At 39.4% G+C, this 27,640-nt stretch overlaps 1 protein-coding gene across 2 annotated transcripts in view; it reads left to right on the top strand.

Annotated features, from left to right (window-relative positions):
* Positions 1 to 27,373, top strand: part of sntg2 (syntrophin, gamma 2) — a 40,935-nt gene extending 13,562 nt beyond the window's left edge. The window contains exons 5-17 of one of the 2 annotated variants that reach the window (XM_076979010.1): positions 326 to 369; positions 1,347 to 1,388; positions 7,010 to 7,097; positions 7,465 to 7,556; positions 11,855 to 11,982; positions 14,372 to 14,501; positions 16,128 to 16,166; positions 19,342 to 19,458; positions 20,208 to 20,279; positions 20,502 to 20,711; positions 24,952 to 25,044; positions 26,007 to 26,117; positions 26,321 to 27,373. In XM_076979010.1, the coding sequence (XP_076835125.1) occupies positions 326 to 369; positions 1,347 to 1,388; positions 7,010 to 7,097; positions 7,465 to 7,556; positions 11,855 to 11,982; positions 14,372 to 14,501; positions 16,128 to 16,166; positions 19,342 to 19,458; positions 20,208 to 20,279; positions 20,502 to 20,711; positions 24,952 to 25,044; positions 26,007 to 26,117; positions 26,321 to 26,452 (1,298 nt within the window). In that variant the 3' untranslated portion in view covers positions 26,453 to 27,373. Of the gene's footprint in view, positions 1 to 325; positions 370 to 1,346; positions 1,389 to 7,009; positions 7,098 to 7,464; positions 7,557 to 11,854; positions 11,983 to 14,371; positions 14,502 to 16,127; positions 16,167 to 19,341; positions 19,459 to 20,207; positions 20,280 to 20,501; positions 20,712 to 24,951; positions 25,045 to 26,006; positions 26,118 to 26,317 lie in introns of both variants that reach the window. The other variant, XM_076979009.1, reaches the window with a different exon arrangement.
* The last annotated feature ends 267 nt before the right edge of the window (positions 27,374 to 27,640 follow it).

The raw sequence follows: 27,640 nt of genomic DNA, 5'->3' as shown, positions 1-27,640 counted from the left end.
CAATAAAACCCTCTATTATCTGGAGCTTAGCTATGCTTCTAAGTCAGTTTTGGCTCAATGTAGTGCCACACTAACTTTTTGAACCCCATGAATTTGAATCTGAAGACATGCTGCACTTTTCAGTTGTGATAAAATGACCTAAATCCCAGAATTATGTGAAATTTAGATTTAAACACCCGTTTGTAGCATGTCACCCGGCATGCTATGCTGGGGATACTCATCAGCAGCCGTTACTGATGGTCATTTCCGTAACATTAGCACATATGAAACAAGTGACTGATCAAATGTCTCCATTAACCTTTGACCCTGTGTGTGTGGCCTGCAGCGGATCAGACAGGGCTCCTGTTTATTGGCGATGCTGTATTACAGGTCAGTGCAGTAAGCATTAGCTCCCTCTCATTTCCCACAGTGCCCTGGGCTGCAGATGTGTGTCAGAGCAGTGTGCTCCCTGCATCCTAATGATGCCCTCTCCTGATTCATTTTCTCCGGGTTGACTGCGGTTTTAACCTTTGATCTCATTACGTGAATCTGAAGAATAGCAGTAATGAGACATCAAGAAAGTGTAATCATTCTGGATCTTGTTACTAAAAATGCCTAAATGAAAAAGAAGGGATTTAATGAAGAGTTATGCTCTTCTTTTTCTAATTCATAGCGGTGCTCTGTTATCTCACAGACTGATGCTACTGAGCTATTGTCTGTTGATAGATGTGATATGCAGCAATGTAGCACTGTGGGTTCAGAAAAACCTTATAAGTTCCCACATCTCTCTTCCCTAAAGGGAGCCTCATACGTGTAGATGAAATGTATGTGTGATGTTGATCTGCTTTATTATCTCTTTATCATGCAATGGCACATTCAGCAACAAGGAGATTGCATCTGATATTAAGGAGAACAAATTATGCAGTTGAACAGTTTTAGTTGTTTATGAGCAATAACAGAATGACATGTCTAAAATATGAAATAGGCACTACATACAGACCAAGGGCAAAATAATTATAGAGAAACATTTGAAAATTAAAGTTACTGATATATGAATAAACTGCCAATATTATTCAAACAATAAACTCTAATGCAAGTGAAAATTTTACTGTTGTGATAAGATCAATCACTAGTAGGGTGGTATAAACTTCAATTTATACTTCACTATTTAACTTTTAATTAGCAGGTGAAAACAGAAATTCATTCAAACATGTTAGTGGATCTTTTCTTTATTTATATGGAGTGTAATTTTAGACAAAGTGTGATCGAAAATAATTAACTACATCTGGTTCAGTTTTAATTATAACAACATGTATGCATGCAGTTTTCCAATTAAACCTTTCTAATGAAAACTCTGTCCCATATAGGTCAATGGCATTAACGTGGAGAAGTGCACGCACGAAGAAGTTGTGAGTATTTTCTCATCAGTTCTTTCACTACTTCCGTCTGCAGTGTAGAAGCGACGTTGACGTGGTGTTGATCACAAGTGCAGCAGATGCCTCAGTGAAGTGTGTGCCATCCTTTCACATCTAACAAATGTTTCTTCTTCTTTTTTTCTTGGACCTCAACCATAACAAATCAGTAGGGAGTAGATTCATCACACGCAGCCTCCAGTGAGGGCAGGCACTTTAGGAAGGCTGCAGTTCACTGGTGATGCTCCCTCTCTCTGTCAGTCTCTCCCTTTCTGTTTGTGTCTCTCTCTCTTTCTCTCTCTCTATCTCTATCTATCTGTGTATACATATATTGTGTAATAATGTGCGTGCGTATTTCTTGCTTTCCTTGTATCAAACTCACATTCATGTATTGACATGAATTGAATTGTAATTAACAACTGTTGGCAAACCTAATATTAATAGGGACAAAATAGTGATAAAATGCATATTATTAATTCATATAAGCTTCATATGTGTGCATACTGTAGACTCATGCACTTAAAATGACTGTGTGGTCCAAAGAAGGAAGTCATGGCCACCCAAAGCTCATGGTTTGCACACCTGCTATAAGAGAAAGGTGTCATAACACAGTGCATCACAGTTTGCTGTGAATGGGGTTGCATAGTTTTAAAACAGTCAGAGAGTCATGAGGAATCATGAGCACATGAGCATCTGGACTGGACCATGAAGCAAAGGATGAAAGTGACCTTGTTTGATGAATCACATTCTTTTACATCACGTGTACAGCCCATTGTGTATGTTGCTATCTATCTATCTATCTATCTATCTATCTATCTATCTATCTATCTATCTATCTATCTATCTATCTATCTATCTATCTATCTATTTATCTATCTATCTATCTATCTATCTATCTATCTATCTATCTATCTATCTATCTATCTATCTATCTATCTATCTATCTATCTATCTATCTATCTATCTAAAGCAGCGCAGATGTAAACATCAAAGGCACAAATCAGCACAAATGTGGCATAAATGCTTGAAGTCACTTCGGTTCAAATCTGAGACATACAGAGTCAATTTCACACACTCTGATTTTTTTTTACAATTTTCATCAATTGCTTTGATTCATGTCTTCAAACAGTTTTAATATTCTCAAAGATCTCAAAGCTCAGATGATACGGTACACCATAGCTTAGCTTCAAAAGGTCTTAACTCACCCAAAGCATTGAAGCATTGATGTTCAAAATGTTTAGATGTTTTGTTACTGTGGCAGTAGACCCATTTTAAGTAACATTACTATTACTTAAATACAAATTTTAAATACAAAGAGTTTTACTGCTTTTTTATTGGCACTGGCAGTTTCACTGTGCTCTAGTGTCACTTTATTGACACCGAAGGTTTTACTGTACCAGAGTGGTGGTGTTCTCAACAGCACTTGCATTTCCATGTAGCCCCTTTATTTTTACTGACACTGTAAACACTGTACAACCCAGTAAGCAGCAACACAGAAAACGTATATAGAGAAGCAAAAAGGAACGTGCAATTGAAGCATAAACTATAGTAGTGTGGATTATTGTAACAGTAAAACTGCTGTGCTGCCGTACAGACTCCAGCCACTGCACTGAAGGTCTTTGGTTTGGTTTTGAGTATTTGCTCATATACTTTCCCACATCCGTGCTGAAAACAGTATATCAGTTGCATTCAGGAATGGAGAATATCATAGAAAGAAGTCCATCATCCTTTGATGGACAGCAATTCCATAATGATCTCATGATGATAAAGCATTCCCTGATAATATTTGCATGATGGAAGCTTACATTTCCCTACAAAATTACACAATTTGGCAAGACTTGTCTTATCAAGCCTCTTTCATTCTCTGGGATAAGATCTCTGTAGATAGTGTCCAACATCATTATAAGATGCTGGGTGTTGTATCATTCTCAGTTATTGCAGTGCAGTCCACGCTGTTCTGAAAACCCCACAATAGCCTGGTGGTCTATTATAGTTCAGCTACTCCTTCTACCTTTGGCCAAATTGAAACCAGCCACAAACACAGGGGGGTGAGGGATTTTACTGTCTTCCAGTTCAATTATGTATACAGTAAACAAAATGTCAGACCAGTTTTAGTGTAGTATCAGGTACAGAAATGTACAGTAAATGTATATAGAGGTCTATACACTGTAAGTATATACAGGCCTATTATCTGTAAATATATACAGCCCTATACAGTGTAAGTATATAGCTGCTGTAAGAAACCTCTACATTCCATAATGTCTCTAAAATGATGCCTTGTAGAATTGTTTAATGGCCGTCTGATATCTGTTCAACACTCAAATTTGATATTTTGAAAAACATAATTGTTCTCTAAAAGAACATTCTGGATCTCTTTCAGTCTAATCGCATTATTTGCAGTGACCATGTTGCAGATCTCTCGCACCTGCTGAAAACTATTCTTCTGCCACCAGCACAAGGTTGACATCTTGTCCCACATATTTGTGAATCACATTACTGCATCTGTACTGTACTGTGAGCCCCATATATTTATTATAGCAAGAGTTTCAGGAATGCCTCGGAGTTTTAGTTGCGTTGTTGCTATAATGGAAAGCTTTACAGTTTTTCTCAGTCGATTCGGTTCATTTCTCAGATCAGAATTGAAATTCTCAAAACTGTTCATTCAATCTCCACATCTCCTTGTCACTTGTGCACATCATAATTGCATTTCTCATTGTGTTTAACATTTTGCAAATGGACTTGGATAATTGTCTGTTGTTTTTTACATTATCAGTTGCTTATGTCATGTTTATCAAAATGTGTTGTCGGATTGTCTGTTGTATTTTCTTACCCTCCAAAACATTTAGTCTTTAGGTCATCGCCTAACATGTTGTCATAATCTCTAAGGCATCATTTTAGATTTTTTTACAGTATTTCGTTTATTTTTTTTTTACATTTTGGTAATTTATCCTAATTTGATTAAATTGTTTACAGGTGAACATTCAGTTACAGTAAGAAAGGGAATTGGTGAAGGTTTAGATCAACCAATGGTTTCAACCATATGTCAGATGTGCGTCTCATGAACATTTACACTAATTGGCAAACAGAGGGTGAACAGCCAAGAGGAGGCATAAGACTGTGTGGTATAGATGGGTAAGACTGTGTGGTGTAAGGCTGAGGGGGCAAAATAGTGAAATAAGGGCAACAATTGTGGACCACGTTTTACATGTAAGTCATGGTCTCACAATGGTTGAAGCTGGTCGTTGGGTGCAGCCGAATATTGGAAGAACAACTGTGGCTTCAATCGTTCAAACATTTCATAGAGAAAACATGTGCCCTCTGCTGTAATGCTGCACATTTACATAAATTTTGACATGTTACTGTATTTAATTTTTTGTTTTGTATTTTTGCATTCTTATACCATATAAGGATATCAAGTGTAGCTCATGTGGGGGGGGGGGTATAGAGGTTCCATTTTCACACCTCAACAAGAGGAGGCTGTATGTGCTCAGGTTGTTTGGAATGTGTAGAGTAAGTTTCTAATTTTGTGGTTTTCCAGTCAGTTGTCTGTCTTTTCTGAATTTCAATCAGATTTGTTTTTGTCAACAAATTGCAGTGCGAACAATATTGTTGTACAAATTTGATTCCAGTCCAATTTCTTTCTATCAGTCTCCCACATACAGTGATGTGTAACTTTGTGTTCTGTGTAAGTTTGTATTTTGTGTGTAACATGTATTGTTTCATTTGATATACCACAGAATGTGCAACATTCTTGAAATCAAAAGCTTAGCTAGTTTCCATCAGAATATACTTACAGTCTGCACTGACTGTGACTTACTGTAAAGTTGCACTGACAACATGACTAAGTATTTTGACTGCCTTGTTTATAGGCAATGGCACACAGACTAGATACTCTGATGGCACTGACTGACTGGCCTAAATATTTGCTTTTGGGGCAAAAACAAAGAATTTTGAGTGAAGTATGTGCTTTTGCAGGTTTGCATTGTGTTTTGCTGTTTGCAATAACTGTTTTAAGAAATCCACTAGCTGTGATGCAAATGTAAATCATGATGTGAGAAATGAACCGAATTGACTGAGAAAAACTGTAATATGAATTTTTTCCAGTATTGAGTGAGTACCTGTGGGAAGATTTCATAATTGAAGACAGCATTCACACTAGACTACACTTGACAAGCAGCCTCTACCATTGTATGGCCATGGTTAATGATAAATGATTGTGGACTGTATTTTCATCTGGCCTTCCACTCTTTGGTCTCATCTTCTGTTTTGCCATCTTTTCCTCACTAAGCCACTATACAGACCTTCTCATCTTCCTCTTCCTTGAGCAGATGACCGGTATCCTCATTGGTTACTTGCTCACATTCCTCCATATTCAGAGATTCTAGTGATTCAGTGAGTCACGTTCTTTGTAGATGTTTCATAATATTAACCATTTGTCAGTTAGCTTGATTGTGTGATTGGTGGATGTACGAAATCCCCCATTCATTAGTTAAGAATCAAGACTCACCTGCAAATTGACCAACTTTGAAGACATTACAAAAACTCTATGGTAGCAATGCTATTTATGAACTACATGACTATTTTAACAGGTGAATGATTTTTTGTGCATGTGATGACATACAGTGAATGAAGTCCTACATTTTTTAGAGAGCAAAACTATTCAGCTAAGAAGAAAAATAACTTGATTTGATCTGTAGAGTGTGTGCATCTGGAACGTCTGCTTTTGGATAGTTTAACTTAGTCATTTGAAAAGACGTGCTTAATGCTTAATTTGTAGTTGGCTCAAAATAAGAAATTGCAATCTGTTCTGAACAGAAGATGATGATATGGATATCTTCATAAACTGATTTGAAAATATAAATTATTATTTGAGAATTGTGCCAAAACAATTAAGAAGAACTAGAAGAATTTAGTATAACACACTGTTGCAATGATTTGATTTCTTATCAACTGTGTTTACTGTAACACCCTGTTAATAGAATAAAAAGTTCTCTTGTGGATGTACTTTACAAATAATTTTTTTCTAACCAGAAAGGAATATTTGACTTAAAAGATTTAGTAATTCATCTGTTTATATGATTTTGATCATGTCATCAAAGGCTGGTAAGCAGATATAACCATGAGCTGAACCAGATCTGTTAAAGAGAACAAAATGTCAAGATGTTTAGTAAATGGAAAAGCATTAATTACTTAAACATCAGCTTTTCACATGTTTGGGTTACGGTTTCAGACTCTGATGCATAGAGGATGGTGCAGTTTGAAGTTAGCAGACACTGAGAGGCTAATTACTTGTCATAGCAACGGTTAGCCAGCCTCTCCTGATCTCATGAAAGCCCAGCTGAGGTTACGGAGCCCTTTGTAAATATTCATGGAATTTATCGTGAACTCTGCTGCAAGCTTAAATTTTGATTACATTGCATTATATTTTGAATCCAATGCTGATCTCTTTTTAGTCAATCAAGTGTGGCGTCTGCATTAACAAGCTGCTCCTTTAATGATATCTCATCTTTGTATCTTTTCAACTGTCCTGCAATGTTAGAAAGATATCTTTTTAATCTGTCTCTCTCCTCTCGCTGCCTGTATTCCCCCCCCCCCTCTCTCTCTTGTTTCCTGGTCAGGTTCATCTCTTGCGTACTGCTGGAGATGAAGTTACCATCACTGTGAGGTACCTCAGGGAGGCACCTGCCTTTTTAAAGCTCCCATTAGGTGAGGAGTTAGATATGAGCTCTCGCTGTGCCGCCAAAACATCTTCACATGTATTCCACAGCTCCACAGGAGGCTACTGGAAACCTTTAGACCACCATAAAGCCAAGAACCTTGTTTGAAATATAGTCCAGGTTCTGTGTCTTTTTATGTGCTGCATTTCTGCCTTCCCTAGAGCCTTTAGTACCTTAAGTACCTTTTCAAATGTATATGGCTTTTTGCATTCTTACTTTTTCTTTACTTTGATGTGGTCCTGGGTTAGAGTTAGTATACAGCATTTGTTTCAGCGAACCCAGCCACAGTAGTCAAGAAGCTCATAAACAGAACATGGTGGTATGTAGAATCTTTAACCAGCTGGGATGTATTGCAGGTTCTCCTGGACCAGCCAGTGATGAGAGTAGCAGAGCGTCCTCCCCACTTTTTGACAGTGGTTTGCATTTAAACGGGAACTTAAGCAACACAGTAAGTGCCTCTTTATATATGGATCCCTTCAGTACTCTTCCCATTGAAATGATATTCATATGTAATTTATCTTTTTTTTTCCACAGCAATTGAAGGTTTGCTAAATGACAGACTCAGTCTGTAAATATGGCATTACGAGGTAGAAGTCTTTAACTGACTAACTGAGATGTATGTTGCGTTAGGTCCAATAATCGGTTAGAATTATCATTTGTGCTGTTCATGGCCTGTGGTATATTTATCATCATAGACTCTTTTATGTCCCTTCTGAACAACATTGAAAATTGTGGGCTGGTATTATTAGTGTGAGTCTCAGAAATGTTTCCCAGTGTTGAGAGGCGTGAGTGGAATTCCACTGGCTTGCGTGTGGTGGAAAAACAAGTAAACAGTGTAATCTAGAATGTGCTGGTTGAGTCAAATGAAGATGGTGTGGCCTTTTTTCCTGATGCACTGCTTATGTATATGCCAGGCACAGTGATGGGTGTAAATCACTTAAACTGTGCGCTTAAACTTTGCCCTGTGCTAAGATATTGTAACACAACAAGACATAATAAGGCACTGGGTCATAAGGATATCTGCTTCACACTCTCTCAGTCAGGTCAGGTGGCTGACACAGACAATTAGGCACATAGACACCAAAACAGTGAGCTCCACGACAGGGCGAACACAGCACGGGCACACGCCTCAAAGCCTCTGTTCCACCAAACAACTCTGGGACTGGAGACGTGAATGAACACAGAACTTCACTGATGTGTACTATACGGAGCAGTCAGGACAACCATTGTTTCATGAGACACGGGCACTATTGACACTGTTGTGAGTGTGCGTTAATCAGCTCAGTCATCATCTCTCTCTTTTCGAGATACGGCTGCCCTCTGGGAGCAGGAGGAGGTTTTAATCATGTCTTCTGGATGAAACGCACTCTGCTCCAGTATACAGAGATTGAAGGGATGGTTTGCCCTGTTTGTTTCTAGTATACAATCTGCACAGATAGGCAGCTTCATTATTAAACAACGAGCAGCCATCACTGTATTCAGATAGACGTGGAGGGTAATACAGGTGACTGCATTTCTCCTATTTACACTCTTCCTTGATCCCTCTCTTCTCTCTCTGTGGGACACAGGACTGTGTTGAAAAGTGAGCTGCACTTGTCTAATTGCTGACTCAACAAAATGTCCGCCTCCTTGTGTTCTCTAAATGAGTCTTTTTTTAATCTTCCTTTAGTCTTGGCATTTCCTTCCCTCCAGGTGATTAGAATTCGCAGAGCTTGTCATCTTCTCTAGGCTCGACACTGAGTTGATTGACAGTGTTTTTCTTTCATAGCACCCGCGGGCGAGCATTGATTCATTTACATACCTTCCAATAATTAGTGCTGCATCTCTCTTTGCCCGAGACGTTTATTGAAACATGGTGGGGGGACTGACATGGAGCACAACAATGCCAGTGGTGTTGATGTTTGGCAAGGTCAAAAAATATGCAATTCGGTCATCATAATCTATCTTGACATGCGGACAATATTTTATTCCTTGTCATCTCAGTCTCCCTAGCATAGCACAAAACGAAAGTCGAATCAGGTTTAATTATCCAGCCTCGGCGTGCATAGACAGAACAGAGGGGAATATCTCGCTCGAGAAAGTGTCGAGGGCATGTAGGCCTAATTGGTAGTGGCACTGAACATTTGACTTGGTCACAAGTATGCTCTGAGAGCCCTTCTGAACGGACCACTGGCGAGATGTCTACAGCAGCACCGCGATCTAGCTGTGATGAGCGTTAGTGGAGTGTTAGGTCACATAATATCAAATTCTTTCTCAGTTAATGTGTCATGTACTCCATGAACGTAAATCAAAATGTAAATTATGCATTTTGTGATACATTGCAAGGAAGCAGTTCTTTTTTTTTTTTTTTTTTAGAAAACACGAAGAGCCATTTACACCTGCTGTTTCAGATGTGATGCGGTCCATATTATACAGAACTTATTTTCACTGTGCTGTTCAAGGTGAAACACAGAAGGGTATATTACCACTAATTTGTATTTGTCAGTGGTGAGATGTTGAAAGCAGCTGAAAAGTTCTAATAACATGTTTGTGTTACTGTATTTTTTTCTCCTCCACAGAAGACCTCTCCTGGAGAATGTTTTTTAGAATATTTAAATCCCAATGGACCTGTACATGAGCATTTTAGATTTCATAGTCTTCTTTTTAATGGGATTAGTATTCCATAGGGGGGAGGGATAATGTGATTATTATTCTTAGTAATTTTAGTCCTGTCCGAATCCACCTTGTCAGTTATTTTTACAGACTGCTTTGACTGTTAAGTTTATTCTAAATCATGCAGATTGCCATGTCAGTAAATATTCCTCCATGGCTTATGGAAAAGGAGATTTCTTTTCTCAAGCATGGAAGCTTGTATTGTATAGTTTAGGCATGTACTTGCTCTTTCAGAGGAGTCTTCTTGTAGCTTTGGGTAGCCTGCTTATATTCAAAAACAAGTTTTTTTTTGTTGGTTTTTTAAAATATCAACATTTCGCATAGATGTGTGTAGGATTAAAGAAGGGGGGGGGGGGGGGGGGGGGGGTGAGGAATTTAGACCATGTCTGCGTCTCATGCATAACCGTCCGAAGTAGGTAAGGTTCCATTAACATTTCATGGAGAAACAATGTTTTGCATTTATGATGACCAAAATCTACATATGAAGCATGAATGTTTGGTGTGATGGCAAGGTGTAAATTGAGAAGCCACTCCAATCTGTGTAATTTTTACTGAGATTTCTAATCCCATGAAAATCGGTTATGAACATTACTTTACAGACATCCAGATAACGAATCCTGTCCGAATTGTACATTAGTCAAGCAGTTTCTGAAATATGTTTCATTTCTCCAGTAAGTGCTCCCTGAAGCCAGTGAGTAAGAGCCCTGTTTCAGGCGTCTTGTCCCTGCTGCTGCTCGGCGCTGTGGCAGGGGAGTGTAATCTGTGGAGGGTGTAATTCGTGAACAATACAATCTGAGCTTTTCTGGGTCAGGTTAAAAAGCTGTGAAGCTCTTGAGCTGTGTGTTTTTACTGCATCGCAACAATTTCTTGGCAGGTTTGAGATGTGTGACAAGTCTGAAAGCTTTTAAGCAGCTGCTGTTTCAGCAGTAACTTCGTTTATAATTGCAAACTATAATTGATCTGCCAATGAGGTAAACAAGCCAGTGAGATTTGTGCAAATTATGCACAATATGCTTGTGAGCTGTATCGTGCACTGACATGCTGTTCTAAGTGCTGCTGAGTGATTGTACATGGAGGGTCATTGTGCAAGTAAGTGAATGATAAGATATATAATAAGTGTAGGATAAAATGTAACATTATGGTCGTATTATGGCAAGATAGCAAACCAGCAGCACTGTTTATAAACTTATGAATGACTGTAAATATAAGGCTGTATGTACCAATGCTGCATAAACCTGCACTTCTGTAGTCATTGAGTTACAATTAGGAGTGAGAGTGAGGTAGATGCTATTCACAGGCCTGAGTTGCTGCTGGCAACAACTGTCCTTCAGCATGGTTGTCCATGACTTGATCATCTACATAGAATAGGCGTATGTGTAAGATTATAATATATGTGCATTATATATTCTTTACCTAGTGGCAAGAGTCTACAAACTATGATATATGCACCATTCTATGTATAATATATGTAATATTATAATAGATAATATAGGCTAATACTTTGCCTAGTGGCAAGTCTACAAACTGTTGTTTGTTTTATCCTTCATCTCCTGTAAATCTTAGAAGAGGCAGAAATTCGTGCTGTTTACATATGCATGAAAAAGCATGTGAAAATATAAGGAACCCCTGGGCTTTCAAACCAAATTCGTCTTCATTTATGAACTGCCCTAGGATGACAGTGCTGTAATGAGGGAGAAGTATATTTTGTGAGTGAGGAGGCAGATTGCAGCCCCAAAACTCCAAGTGTTGCAGTTACTAGTGACGTGTGAGAGCTAGCTGTTGTTGGGCTGCCTGCCTGCTGATCAAAGTGCAGTGAAGAGGCTGAGACGTGGGGCTTGTGTTCCCCTGCTCACACGCTCTCTGTGTCTCTCTCTGTCTCTACCTGTGACCGCCTCTCTCTCTCTCCCTCTCTCTGTCTCTCTATCGCTTTTTGTCCCCTTCTGTGACTACCTCTCTCTCTCTTTCTTTACCTCTGTCTGCCCTCTCTCTCTCTCTCTCTCTTTACCTCTGTCTGCCCTCTCTCTCTCTTTCTCCCTCTCTCCCTCTCTCTCTCTTTCTCTCCCCTTTTCTCCCTTTCTCATTTATTCCATCTAGGCCCCGTCTTCACCTTCCTCACCCTCGGCTAATGAACCAAAGTACGAGAAGCGTTGGCTGGACGCTGTCTGCCTCCCCCTGTCCATGGCTCGGGTCTCTAGACACAAAGCTGGAAGCGATAAATTAAGGTACGGTAATCTGCTGTGATGCAGTGCCAGCTCTAAGGTGTGCCACAGCTTGGCAGGCTATTGGTTCTGCAAGCATTTTTGTCATTTAAGTGGGAGGGTGTTAAGTCCAATATCTATGCAGTGGCATGCAGTGCCTGAAAAGGTCACCGATGCAGATCGCCGATGGTGGGGCACTGAGGTTGATGAGAAGTAGCTCTAACGTCTGTAGCTTGGACTCGCATTGAAGGAAAATATGTATTATTTTTGCTCCACTAGGGCTGTCTCTGTGCAGCATGGACAACCAATTAAATAGAAAAATAAATATATAAAGTTTTTTGCATTGAAGATTAAAGATCATAATTTGAATATGGAAAATATGTCACCCATGCTTTATTCATAATGGGGGGATGCCTCTGAGTGAATATATTTTGTTATCATAAAGTAAGTTGATCAGACCTCACTCACACTGAAAGGAATCCATTTATTATTCCTGCTTCAGGCATCTCAGCATTTGGTTCAGTAGATGCTTTAGATCAGTTTAAAGCTACCAGCTAACATTATGTTCACTTGAAAGCAAAGTAAGTTATGGCTTCACAAACCTGCTATAAAATGCATATAATTCCATGTATGATTAAACAGTATAATACAACTTAATTATGATGAATGTTTTATGAAAAAATCATTAGTGATGGATATTGGTATAAAATCCTTTCGCCTAGTGCCAAAAGCTGCCTGTTATCTACTAATTCTGAAAAGGATTAAGCTTTTCTCTGGATAAGCATCATTTGAGCTGTGGTGGTGTCCTACTAGGCTACATATTACATTCTGACAGACCTCCTTCCAAAGCTGCTTTTAGATCCCACCCTAATATCAATGCTGATTGTTCTATGAAAACTGCTGAGTTTAAACTGGGAAACCATGTCAACTACATTTATTAGTTTGCTTCAGATCATACATCATATTTTCATTCCTATACAGTATCACTTTATCAGAAAAGAGAGATTCGTTCATTTTATCATTTCAAAACACCTTTGGGAGACTGGCTCCCTGGAGAGTCTATGTTCACATCACACTTTTTTTCAGACTTCAATTGCATTCCCACCCCTTCCTCATCCTATTTGCTTCCACTCTTTCTGTTAATCTAAAACTCAGTGAAACTGCACTAGTCCACATTAATGGCTTTTTTTGTATTGTGTTCTTTCTTTCACACAGAAAGTGTCTTGGTTTTAGAAGACTTGGCTACAGTCTGCTGGTAGTTCAAGCAGAACATTATATTCTCCAGGCAATTTCTATCAGAACCAGGCCAAGCAGGAAATCACTGTCCTGTGCTCTTGACCTGCATTAATTGAAATAATGGAAGTCCAAACAGCTGTATTGAAAGAAAAGTGACTCCAGTTCTACCTGGAGTGCTATTCAGTGGTATTCAGTGGTATTCAGCGGTATTCAGCGGTATTCTAGTACTAATTCATTTTTTCTTATATTGCTCTCTGTGTGTGCTTGTCCTTGTGTGGAATTAATTCAGAATTAATGTGCTGTATAATTTTTACATCATTTTTGATGCTTTCATAATAAATTACTTACTCAAATAACTTACTCAAATTACAGCATTTGCTTTTGTTTATATAATTGTTATTTAACTCGACTATCAGGGTAAAGTCAATATGCACCTTAGTTTTGACAGTTAAGTCTCTCAGGTCTTGAAAACTGTTGTGATAAAATGCAGTTGTCCAATCATCATAAAAATATATGCTTTGCTAGTATTGTCACAGTCACTTCACATTCTGTTGAAAGCAACTAACTAGCTATCATTAAACAGTTAGTCCACCAAAATCAAAAGCTAATTCATCTGCCAGACCCCAAAAATACACTGAAATTAAATGCAAGAACTGTCCCATTAGATTCAATTGATGTAACATTTTAAATGTATGCATTTCAATCCATTAATTTGTATCTAGGGCTGCCCCTAGAAAGATAAGAAGAAGACACTACTTACCACTGCATAAGCAAGAACACGTGTATCAAGGCCATTTTAGCTTTAGTGATTGCTGTGCTATTTCTGAGTCTAAGAAAACTAAAAAATTACCCTAATAAGAATCCTCTGTGAATAGCATTTCACTTTTCAGAAATTATTCAAATTATTCAAGTATTATTGAATTCAGGCACAGTATATGGCTATAAATATCTTATTTGTTTGTTGATTTCAGTAGCGCTGGACAAAGGTTCTACTGCCTTGAAAAACGCATCGCCATGGCACCGGCACTTGTTTTATATTCCACATTAGTAACTGGCTGTTTACAAATTTAGCTCTGGTTTTTTTTTCAGATGTTTCTATGCTGCATATATCAATGCCTTCAATAGGTTTACCTGTCCTTTCACTCTCTTCCCTGGCCAAACCCCGACCCTCCCACAGGTCAAACAGTTTTGAGGTATTTGCCTTAGATGGAGTATGCACCAATGTTCTACAGTTTTGCACAGCAGCAGAAAGCACAGATTGGCTTCAAGCAATAGCAACCAATATCAACGATCTGACGCAGGAGTGTGTGAGTATCACAGACAGTGTGCATATCACAGACACAGACAGTGTGAGCATCACAGACAGTGTGAGTATAATATAATAATGTAGCAGGCTCCCATAGAACTTGGGAGTTTATGCTCGCTGCCCATATGAATATTTCCTGCTCTAAGCATCAGTGTGAGTGGAAACCCAGCTAGATGGGCCTACCAGAAACAAGACAATTACACCTAATACCTTTTTCCTACCCACTGGTGTATTTGCATCAGTCACTAGTGATGGAGAGATTGCCAATTGCAGCAGAAAGATAAAAGCAGCCTAATATTCTCAGAGCTGACGCAAAAGCAAAGGGAGTAGGAGTATGTGGCAATAATGATAATAAAAACACCAGACTTTCTACATCATGGTCAGTTTTCAGTGACACTACTTTAAATGGACTGCTGAGATTCCAACTTTCCTACTAATAATGCACTGTTCATATTAGAAATGGGATGTAAAATTAAACCATACAAAATAGGAACTGCTATACTGTATGTTCCAGATCTTGTATCCTAGTGCTCCTGTTGCAGTGTTCAAAACCAAGAAATAAAATCTTACAAGAATATTGCCTAATGATCTCATTTCCTGGGCAGCATTTTAATTAGAGTAGATGATCCAGTGGGCCTTTTCTATAGCTCTGCTCAAACATGCTCTGATTTACTGCCACACAGCTGCCTGCTTTACATGCAATTACAGTCCTTACGTCAGCTAATTATGGATACAGAGGCTGATTGCTAAATGTTCAATTAAGTGCTGATTGTATGTGAGAGCGGGAAGCGGAACTCTGGCTTTTATTGTGGTGACCTATAATCTATAAATAGACTGTGTGATGCATGGATTTGCACAGAAGAGTGTGGGAGTTTAGAAGGATGCTTTTTGACAGGTTCTGACCTGCAGTTCTCTGAAAAGAATGTCATGAAATAAGAATTGAGCGTTGGCTCTAACAGAGTGTTTCATTAATATACTGTCAGTCATTTCTGAACACAGTTAGTCATTACCAGAAAAGCAACTGTCAGGATTTGGAATCACAGATTGGAACGTTAAAACACTGAATCGCACAACAAAATCTATTAAAACTATGAAACACTTTTTTTTTTTTATTTAAACAAATAGTTTCTGAAAACTAAAAAAAATAATAATGATAGTTTCTACTAATGGTTCCATTTATGAAGAGTTCAATAGATAATACTCTTTAACAGAGTAGTTGCAATAAATAATCTATCAAAAAAGAACCCAAAAAATTAAAACACAAACCTCTGGGTCCCAAGCCCTATAGTGTGGACAAGCAGCATGTCTGAATGGCAGCGGATGTGTGTTTTAGAGCCTGTGCCTTCAGCTGTGCGTACTCTGCAGGAGCTCTGCAGCACGGTGCCCCCAGGGTCCTGCGCTCTCCCTCTCTCCTGCTGTGCACGTGAGGGTGCGCGCCACCCCATAAGCCAGGGGCCAGAAAACTATTTGTGAAAAATATGCACAAACCATATGTAATACAGAATTGCTCTGCTTCTAATGGAGGATTTTGTTATCTGGGATGCATTCTGGGAAGATTTATTAGTAACTGAGTTTATATTAACGTTTAAGTAAGACTAATATATACTGTTAAATTTTTTTTTTCCAGATAAAAAGAGCAAACAAATACTATTCACCTGATGAGCAGGTAGGCATACCTATGTTTCACACTGTACACATGTACTTGTTGTCTTCAAATGCTTTGTATTCAGTGGTCTTCGGAACTAATGGCACCCTTGGTAGACAAGAGCAAACAAATGTATGTGTTTAACACTAAAATGAAAAATGAAGGAATGAAACCTTTACGTAAGGTACATTTATTCAAAGACAAACTTTTTCCTCTTGAACACATACCATTATGGGTACCCCAGAGAATTCTTAATAACAGAATGTATTTAACATATTCTGATTTATAGTCAGCCTTTTTAAGCACAGTTGACTCTTGTGAAACTCCATGGCTCCCTGTTTTACTGGGGTATAAATATGTGATGACTCACAGAAAGAAATCTTAAAAGAAAATAAGAAACATTAAACATTATAATTAGTTCACATTATTATTGAATATCATTAGTTGAGACTAAGATGATGTGAGGAAGAAGGTCATACAGAAGATGGTGGAGGCTCTGTGATGCTGTTATTAGGATTCAAGGAATCACTCCTTCACATACCAGGGGAATTTTGATCAAAATCAGGAGGCTTCTCCCAGGAGGCCAAAGCCATGGTTATGGCCCAAACAAACATATGGTTTACTCACCAGCAAACCAGGATTTGCATTAGGTTCCCAGTCCCATGACCTAAACCCCATTAAGATTCTACTGGGTAGTAAATATTACTAAAGAGGAGAACACATAAAGAAAGGCCTAGGACTGAAGGATCTGGAGAGATTATGTATGAGGAATGATCTAAGTATCTTAATATGTTTTCTCCCAACCTCTTTCATTAAAGATAAAGATCAGTGACTGCACAGGGATCTGTGCCTTGAACCTTGTCTATATGGACTGTTGGGTCAGGTTTAGTAATAAATTACATGACTATTATGGGGTTCGTTGAGGATGAAAAGGAGAGGGCTTACAGAGAAGAGATGAATATGTGTGAAGAGATGTGAATATGAAATAAACAAAGGAGAAGATGATTGTCTTCAGGCGAGAAGGGCTCACCCACACCACAATCACTACCAGTGACACTGCTGTAAAGAGTGTCCAGCAAGATCCTCAGGGAGTTTGTTGCTGATAACCAGACTTGGACCATGCAGACATTCTCTCTTGTTAGGACAGTCCACTGGTGCCAGCATTTCCTATTGTGGATGAGGAAAGCACATCTGAACACATCAATGTGTTCATATCAAACATGTTTTATTGAGGCACCATAGAGTGTTTTGACCAGCTATATTTCTCTGTGGTTTGAGGGCTGTAATGCCTCAGACAGAAAAGTCCTGAGAAGACTGGAGAGGACAGTAGAAATAATCATTGGGACCAAGATCTCACCTGCTGAGGACTTGGCCAGAAAATGACACCTGTTAAGGGCCACCAGCACCATGGGAGACTACAAGAACATACCATGTCACCCTCCAGTCTGCACCTCAAAACTTCAATTCCCATCCTCAGTTCAAACAGATGGAGATCACATCACATGTTTCTGCCAAATGGAACTTCGAACTTCAACCCCATATTCATCACCTGTTATCTTCTCAACTCTGTGTATCTAAGCCACCTCTCTTTACACAGTCTTTGTGAAGTATCACAGTGGTTTACTCCTAAGCTTGCTGAGTGTTTTTGACCCTGTTCTGTCTCGTCTTTGGATTTTGAAATTGTCAGAGTGACTCCATGTTTGGATCAGCACATATTCAGGAAAGCCACATTCTGTATTTTCTGCAAGTGTCTGCCCTTAACTTTAGACCATCCCTGTCATAGCCTGGTTTCCCTGTTCCCCTGGGGTAAGAGATATGGCAGTTTACAGTGTAGTACTGCAGGTTCCTTAAGAGCTTTTACACAACTGCTTCAGACTATTGAATGCACTGGAAATAATTCTTATTTAGATTTGATAAGAAATAGTCTTTGTTGTAATAAATTTTTATAGGGTACTCTATATTTTTGTTCTTGTTTTTATCTTGGCCCTGTGTTTTAGTTGGACAATCCAAATGCAACATAAAATGTGTGACATTTGTGACATTAGTGTACAATTTAATGATAAAAAGAAATATTAAATCTTGAATGTGAGTTTGGTAACAGAATGATGTACAAATTTGTAAGTGTAGGTTTGTCAATAAATATGTGTTTTAAAAAAATTTTTTTTCTTTGAATACTTGTAACTCACTGAATGGTTTATTGCTCATATATTTAAGTGGAGGTTAAAGCTGTTAGACAACAAAGGCATTTTCTGTTGCCATTTTTGTTCACCTTTATCAAGGGTGCCAATAATTTTTGAGCTCACTGTGGGCACTTTTACACTGTCATCATGCTGGTGCTGCCAGAGTCCTGAATGGTGTCCTGCTTTTCCACCACTAAATCACAGGCTCTTGGCCAGAAACCTCACTGCCATCCTGGCCCTATAATCTTGTGTGTCTGGAACCAACAAATCTGTGATGCACGTGTCTGCTGGTCAAGTGTCACCTCGTAAAGTTGTTTACCTACCGTCCGACCTTTTACAACCAAAAGCACAAGAGACGCAATAAATGCAGCAGTAATGAATCATCAGTGACCTGCAGAAGAAACAAACACATTACTTGTGCTATGGTCATGTAGTTTATATGAAGTCTTCTGTTTCTGGATGACAGAATGCCCACATGCATATATCTAATTGTTGGGCTGTCACACCAGTGGACCATTTTTAAAAAGGCCCGCTAGTTTGTAGGAGCTGACACCAGTTCTGAAATGAGTACCAGCAATTTCTTTGTGGAAAAGTGATAAAAATGCCAGTGAGTCTGTTCAGCATCACCATGCTGCGCAATGGTTTGCATGAATGCACAGGTCAAAAATCTTTTGTCATTTTACAAAATTGCCAGTACTTACAGCTACACACAGCTCAGCTGACAAAATTTGTATTGTGTCAAATCAAATCAAATCAAATCAAATGCATTATTTGTTTTGATCTCAGTACTATTGCATATTTTTGCCTTTCACGTTTCAAGGATGGAGAGCAATGTTCTTTTTGTGCAGTTTATGAATGGTGAGGGGGTGGGAGTGTGTGTGTTGGGTGTGGGTGGGGGGGGCTGCTTGTGTGTGCTGTGCTCAGCATGAGAATCGCTCTTCTAGCTGTGAGAAGTTCTGCAGTTTCAGTGCAATTGATTTGTAGCCTGCAAATATTTTTTTTCTTTTTCTGCACAGATCATCCATATGGGTTGGGTGTGTGAGCATCTTCATGGGAGCGACGCCAGCCAGATCCAAAGCTACAAGTTTCTTGCATTGAAAGGCTCCTCTCTCTATATTCTCATGGGCCCGCCTGTAAGTCCAAACACTTTCAGCACAAAACATAAATCATAAAGTGCACAACTCCACCAAAAGGACCCAAGGAGCCAAGTGGATAGTCAGCCATGGAACTGTCTGCATGTTTTCCATAAATATCTTTTAGGCACTGCCGGTCCTTTGCAGATCTTGTAGCCTCCTTCATAATCACATATAATGAAGCCATTAGTTTTTAATGGCTTGTGCAAAGGAAAGGTTATTATTACCACTGATAATGGGACATAAGTTATTTGTGACAAACGTTTTATAATAGCTTTTTTTCTTTGATGAGATAAAGTTTTAAATTGCTTTTGTGTTCATTTTGTATTCATATGTATACCCATAAAACTTTCGTCTCCTATACTCATTTTGGTTTCAAGTTGTCCACTCACTTATGTATTCACATTGGCCTAAATGATAAATCTTACAACATAAAAAATGTATTTATTTTACATATACTAAAATATGTATATCCAAATAAATAAATAAAGAGGTTGCATCAGTTATGTGTGTACAAACAGAATGAATTGTTGCATTAATGTTTAAACTCATGCGCAAGTAAACTGCACAGGTGTGCAACTCTCTGCAGATGAATTTGCTGAGCTGTAGTGCCATAAAGAATATTGAAAATCACTCAAAAAGGTGCAGATGCTGAACATTGTGTGGAGTATTTTCCATTTCGTGTAAGCGATGTATTAATGCTTAGCTGGTGCTCACTGCAGTGTTTATTGTTCATGTCCTTATTGCAGGCTAGCGCGTCAGACTGGGCCCATCCTGAGGCGACCTTTAACCTCTGTGAGGTTCTCTTCAAAGTTCATAAGGTACATCATCAGTAAATGTCATTAGCATTTCATGGTACACTATTTTAGGCCTTCTCAACCGCTGGCATGTGGTCTTTTAGTCCTTTTAATCTGAAATCCTACATGTAGACATCCTGCATGTGCATTATAGGGACCAAGAATTATATTGCACTGTAGGATGCGTAGCTTCTGTGTTGCTCTGGTATGAGTTTATGAATTTTTTGTCTCTTTGTGCTTGCCTAGCTGTGGATAGCAGAGGACTGCTGGGTGCATGCGAAGCTGACCGTGGGCCTGCAGCAGGACTGTGAGCTGCGGGACGGCGAACCTTTCTGCTTCAGCGTGCTTGTGGGCCACGGCCTGAGCCACTGCTTCAGTGTGGAGCTGGGCACAGAGCTGGCGATCTGGGACAAGGCCTTCCAGAAAGCCGTCTTCATGGAGGTGCAGAGAACAGGGGTGAGTACTGGGATCCCTGCCTCAGCTCATTAGGAGACATAAGGTTTGTAAACATATGCTCATTTAAACAGATCATACTGCCATGAAACATTAAATATTTTTCGAGTGTGCCACATAGAATAGCTTTTTTTATATATTTACAAGCAAACCAGTGCTTTTATTGATTGTTAATGAGGCAATCCATAGCATGTGGAATTGAGGGTGCACCTGCTTTTGCTGTCTGATTTGTTCATTTTCAACCGTTATTACTTCTTCAATTAAATTTCAGTGGTGAACCTGGTTTGTAAGACCTCTCCTCACTGAGCCGTTAAATTGCCTCCTCTGCACAAAGGTCGGCAGTATCATTGCTTTACTGATGAACTCCTGCAGGGTAACTGTTATAAAGTACAACCTTGAGTTCAGAAGGTGAAGGATTTGAGATTGAGCCCTTCATTGGGCTAAGGTCTTTTTCTTTCCAGTCTACGTCTGACACGGCTTTTAATTACAGCTATAAAGCCAGGAATATATGCATGCCATTTTTCATAATGGCCGCCATGTCACACTGCATAAAAAGCTCATGTTGAAACCTTAAATTAACTAAGCATCGGGTGTCACACTGCATGCACTTTGCTGTGACTTTCTAGTCTTTCAACAAGCCATTGGAGAGCGTGCAAGGGCAGCTAGCAGTTCTCTTGGTGGGTTGGTGTAGTGTACTGGGCAACACTGTTCTGTGCTGTGGGAGGCTGTGCTGTGAGAGGCTGTGCTGTGAGAGGCTGTGCTGTGGGGGGCTGTGCTGTGGGAGGCTTCTCCTGTCTGGGGAAGTGTTCTGTGCCATACGAGTAAGAGGTCTTGGTCAACTCTTAACAATACGGTGAACACTACACCTCTAACATGATTGAAATTTGAAGTTAATTAAAGTTAATTGCTCTACATAAGAGGGTGTGCCAAATACAGTATTTAGCTGTAATATTATCCAAAATGCACAGCATATCATCTAGGAAACTTTCCTTCAAACAGTTTTCAAATGCATTTACTGACTTTGCTAAATGTCAGTTCAAGATTTTCAAGAAGTGGCCAACAGGTTTTGGCAGTCCTAAGCCTGAGGGTGACAGTGCTTGGTATATTTAACTAGAGACATTTATAAATAATACAAAGGAAAGAACCTTTCAGTGAAGATTTATATTGCAACAATACACACACAGCAAAGGGACAGCGTGAGGCCCTTCAGATTTCTTGGTATGATGTGCACCAGTGTTTCTTTCTAACTGCAAGCTGCTATTCACTACTGCAGTTATATGCCTTACTCTGCATATGATTTGCTATATCAGCCCCTTCCAGCTTGGCGAGTCTATAATCTGAGAGGGCCATAAGGTGATGGTATAAAAGGTCAGTGAGAGACTGTGAAAGACATAATTATCACATTATGTTCTATGGAGTATTTATGGGGAGAAGTCACATGGAGTTCAGGATTATGACTCCTCCATTCCTCCAAGTTCACTTTCATTTCCATTTAACTGTGGGAACAACAGACTAACAGAAACTCCACAGTGAAGAACATCAGAAGCAGGATCGCGCCGCTCTTTCAGACTATATTAAATGAGATTTAAAACCGTTTGCTCTTAATCCACACTGCCAAAATCGTTAAAAGAAATGTGCCAAACTGGAATCCTCATTGGTTTTACAGCACACGCTCCTCCACATTTAGAAGTCATTAGGTTTAAAGGATGTAATGAACAATTCATAAACTCGCTTTACAAATCCAGTGGCTTGTTTACCAATGACATCATCCCACCAGAAGGATTGTTGTGCTGGATGAATGAGGATTTTGATCTTTGATTTCGGGTTTGGGTTTTGTGCTGTGTTGTGCCCATTGATTGATGGCTGGGGTAAAAGGCAGAGCTAATGCGCCACACAGCTTTGCTTGCTGTCGCCATGCACAGCCACATGGGATGCAGAGGAGTTTATTCTGCATGTGTGAGCATGCCCAGTGTGAGGATTATCTGGTGCTTTTTTTCTTCTGGGATGTGAAGAGAGGGGTTGCATACCAGACTTCCAATATGTTAAGTGCTTTGAAGAAAAACAAGAACAGAAGAAAGCAGCACAGAAAAAGAGAGTTTTCCTTTGCCTCCAACGATGTGGACTTGAGACACTGTCCTGTGGGAAGCTGCAGATGTGACAGAGGATTTCAATTAGTGGGTGATTTTCACTTCTCCAGCCAATCAGTTGAACCTCCACTGGTCTGTTGTAAGTGCTCAGCAGTTCATGTTTAGATAAGACAGCTACTCAACAGGACACAGTGTGAGGTACCAATAAAGGAGATTTACATGATGTACGTGACTGTTCAGCACATTGTGCCAAGTTTCTGTTGGTAAACTGCAGAGCCCTAACCTGTTTGTTAGGGCATTGCACTTTTAGGGCATTTGCTCTTACCATGAAGTGAAGACGTGAGAGAAGGTAATGATGTTCAGCATCAGACTTGGACATTATCAAGTCTGCTTGGGAAGTCAGGTGTCATGCCTTGCTAAGATGCCTGCCACCGTTTTCAGACTGGGCAGATCAGATTTTGGCTTCACTCAGGCTGACAAGAAGATCTTGGAGCCCCCGATGCTATGTGTTTTTTGAACTCCCCGAGGAAGGTCCCTAATTAGTGCTGTGTAGTCTGCACTGCACGTCAAAGGCGGTGCTCCCACCGGGTGACGATAAGCATCGCAAATCCTCCTCGCCGGCTCCTTGCACCTCTTGGCAGCTGATAAACATTGTAGTACCTCCCAATGCATTGGGAGATGGGAGGAGGAGGTGGTGCTAATGGTGGAGGTGGGAGGAGCTATGGTAGTGGTGGAGGACAGGGGATCCATGGTGGTGCTGGAGGAAGAGGAAGCGAGGGAGTGAAGCCCTGCTTCAGTTACTGCTGACAGGGGTCTATGATTAAGGCTATTAGCAGTCCATCTCTGCCCTATCGGCAGCATGCACACTGAAGTACTGCCCTGCTGGAAACCAGCAGTGGAGGAGTGTCAGAACGTGTTGGACTGAGGTGTGCTAACACTCCTCCACTGATGGGTAAGTAGGCGCTTTAGTGTGGGGGCTGATTGGGTAGTTTCCATTTGCAGGAAAATGAAACTGTGGAACACAATATCGCAGAGAGACACAGAGAACTGCTGGAAAACGGCTCCATGGTTCAAATGTGTTTTCAGAGGACAGCATGGATAATACAGGTTATGTACTTATTGGCTGCATGCGTAACTTTTGCGCTAGTTGATGAAAAAATAATATGGACCCAGGAGAAATCTTCACATAGCTTTCACAAATCATGTAGTCACTCTTTCCGTATTAGTTAGGCGTATGGGGCCAGATGGAGGGAATGCGGTTTGTATACCTCACTTCAAACTCAATGGATTTTCTGCCGTTGTAGGACGATCAAAACGTTACTGCTGGGTGACCATAAAATCACTGCCTAGCTCATGTCTGATTGATTTAATGTGACCACTAACTTCCTTCCCACAGACTTCATGCAAATGTTTCCTCTCCGTGAGGGATTTCATGATGATTTTAAAACATGCCTCAGCAGCTTCTGGCCGTCGTGGAAGCGTTTGCAGGATCTGAACAGAGCAGGATGTCCTTAACGTCATACTGGCCAATCACAACCCCCCCCCCCCCCCAAAAAAAAAAAAGAAAACAAACAAAAAAAAACACAAAAACAACAAATGGGAAATGTGGAGAGAGACATTATCAGAAAACAGAAGAAAAATAAACATTATTCCATCTTGACTCCTTGCACCTCTGGATCCATTATTACGCAGCTCATATTTCTGGGTGAATGCCAAAGAAACGCCTCAATTAACAAATGGCTCTCTGGCAGTGCGTCCTAAAAGAAGATTTACTAATAAACCCAAATGTTTCTGTATTGACTGCATAATATATTCATTGGATTTCAAACCCTTTGGTTTTTCTAATTTCCCTTTCTGCTAAAGAGACAAGTGCCGGACAGCTGTTGCCATAGCGACTAAACTATACCTGTCCTATTCCTGGAGAAAAGTGACTGCTGCACTGACAGTGGGAGTGCAGGAAATATTCACCTATTTACATAAATATGAATGAAACAGCTGGAGAATGTGAGCAGGCAATAATGAGCAAGCATGTTGAAGTGCCCTTTGGATGCTGTCTTCACATACCGTGTTTATCATTATTATATTGCATATATATATTATTATGCCATTTTACATGTCTGATATACATTATTTTTATTATTCTCTTCGCTCCGCAGTCAAAAACCTACATGTGCAGTAGCCAGGGGAACATAGTGTGCTTTACAATTGACTTTGAATCTGGCTTCTCCTGTTCTGAGAGCATTTCAAAGGTAAGACGTCCAAGAATGGAGATGCTATAGCAGCTTTACTTGGAGATGTAGGACTGTACCTCCACTCATGAGCAGGCAACTGGAGTGAACTGCTTAATCTGCCCCTCAAAGGGCAGATAGCTTCAGCTTGTGCCCCGGCTACTGCCTAATTAAAGTATGTTTCTCTGCTACTTTCCCCTTATTAGCCAAACATGGTTATGTGAAATTACTCATTATTAGATCAGGATTAATATAATCTTGACTTCTAGAATGTTCTGAATATTAATAACATGGCACAATTTGATTTCCTGGCTGACAGGCTGGTCTAAATCTGGTCTGTATTGTTAATGGTTTGAAACAAATTTGCATAGGAGTGAGTGTGTGAAAGCTGATTGGTTTCACTCCGTAAGGCAGCCATTACAATGAGTGGGGATGGCGTCTATGCAAACGAGGGCTGATCAGGTCTTTCAGCTGCTCTTAATGAGCTGCTTTCAGGGCCGACTCCAGCTGTCTGTCTTTGTTTGGGACTCAGAGCAGAATTTACTCCCCTGGACCATTACAACAGTCCAGTTACAAAGCCACTCTCTATGAGGCAGGTTATTAATCCATTGCATTTAGGATGATACAACATGACTATGGACTGAACGGTCATGCCATACAGAGCCTGTCCAGGCTGACAGGATCATAAATATATGCATATTTATTTGCCATATAGTATCAACATATTGTGTCCCCAGAGCTTAAAACAATGGACACTTAAAGTTGTCAATCAGTTCTTGATTAGTATTTTCCACTGTAAGTTTGGAATTAATAGCAAATTCAAGCTAAAGTCATAGATAAATCTATTGTACTGAGACAAGGAGAAACTGAGTGAGAAACTTTTAATAACTCTCAGCTCTTAGTCTCAAAACACCCAGTGCAAATGGGCACCTGCCTTTAACCTGCCTGCTATACTTAAGCTCCTCTTGTCTCGTCGTTGACAGAAAATCATTTGGAGATATAAATTCTCCCAACTGAAGGGTTCATCTGATGATGGAAAGACAAGAGTTAAACTGTTATTCCAGAACTCAGACAACAAACAAATCGAAATGAAGGTAAGACTCCCATTTGCAGGTCTGTATATCTTCATTAATATCCTATATCCTTTAGAATGATCTCTTGCCAGTAATAACAGAAATAACGGTATTCCGTGGTATTCACATGCATGCCATACCAGTTTCTCCACCAGACACTGACCTATTGATTTTGTTGTTATGTTTTTTAAAGACGTTTTTTGCCCTCTGTTTGGTATAAGCAGGAGCTGGAGTTTGCGAACCTGACGGCTGTCCTTCACTGCATCCACTCCTTCATCGCCGCCAAAGTGGCTTCCGTGGATCCACTCTTTGTCAACAGTCAAAGCATCACCCGGAAGTACATGTACAACAGCTAAGATCTCAAGGGTTGTCCAGAACCAGAACCATCTTGTCTGTGGATTCAGTCTATTTTATGCACAATATCTATCAATATATCTAGTTCTTGTTATTTTTGTATGACTCTTCTAAACTATGTAAAAAATAATGTAACAATGTAAAAAAACTACAAAAAAACTTGGAGTAGATGATATTTTGACATGTATTGATTAATGGTTTGGTTACTCAACTATAGCTGTGTTCACTGATCTGCTTAAACAGAATCCATGGTGATCATGTAGCAAAGCAAATGGTGACGTACAGTATGGTCAACTAGCGAATGCAGCATTACAAGTCTGTTAATGCATACAGTGCATTTAACCATTCATAAAGAAGTATGTGTGAACCTTGGAGGAAGGCAGCATTGGAGAATGGACAAAGTTTGGATTTAACTGAAGTCCTTGTGTCTTTCCTTAAAGTTATTGACTCCTTAATGATTATACACAAACCTGTATACAAGCTCAGCTCTTGAAATCTATTTTTTCATAATTATCTTATGATAGCAAACTGGTGCACATTAAAATGTGCAGAAATCAACTGAAGCCTCAACTTCAAGATTTCTTTTCTTTTAGCATGAATTGAAATACATTACTCAATTTTATATTTGGTGTCCCTAGTTTTCTCTTTTTGAATCTAAAGTTAATAATGAACAAAAATACTCAGATTTGTAGCTGTAAATCAAATAATGAATAAATAATGGTTTGATTAAACAATAATTAGATCTTGTAGGGTTGCCAACAGCTGTCCTAAAATATTTCTTCTATTCTTAATCTGTATTTTAAACAGGTACCTACATTGCAGTTCTGTTCTGTATGGTGTTCTCCAGTAACTGTTCAAATAAAGGAACAGCTAATTAACTGTTCAAATAAAGGAACAGCTAATTAACTGGTGGTAAAGAGGTCTATGAACACTTTTGTGTCCCAATTGCTGAGAAAACATGTTTCAAGCTGACAGTTCTGACAGTCTGTACTTATTGTTCATGGATTTAGCAATAAGTAGCACAATAAACTAAAATAATAACAAGAAATAATAACCAAAAGCTTCATGCTTTGTGGAATTTGAACTAGGATGCATGTATGGTACCTTCTAAACTAATACTGAATTTCAGCAAATATGAAATTTTTGTTTTGTCCAGGCAAGACACCACCATATCATTTTCAGTCAGCAAC

The sequence above is a fragment of the Brachyhypopomus gauderio genome, chromosome 17 (assembly GCF_052324685.1).
Source record: "Brachyhypopomus gauderio isolate BG-103 chromosome 17, BGAUD_0.2, whole genome shotgun sequence".
NCBI classification, from domain to species: domain Eukaryota; kingdom Metazoa; phylum Chordata; class Actinopteri; order Gymnotiformes; family Hypopomidae; genus Brachyhypopomus; species Brachyhypopomus gauderio.
Note: the sequence above shows the minus strand (reverse complement) of the source record. Positions and strands in the feature narration are given on the sequence as shown.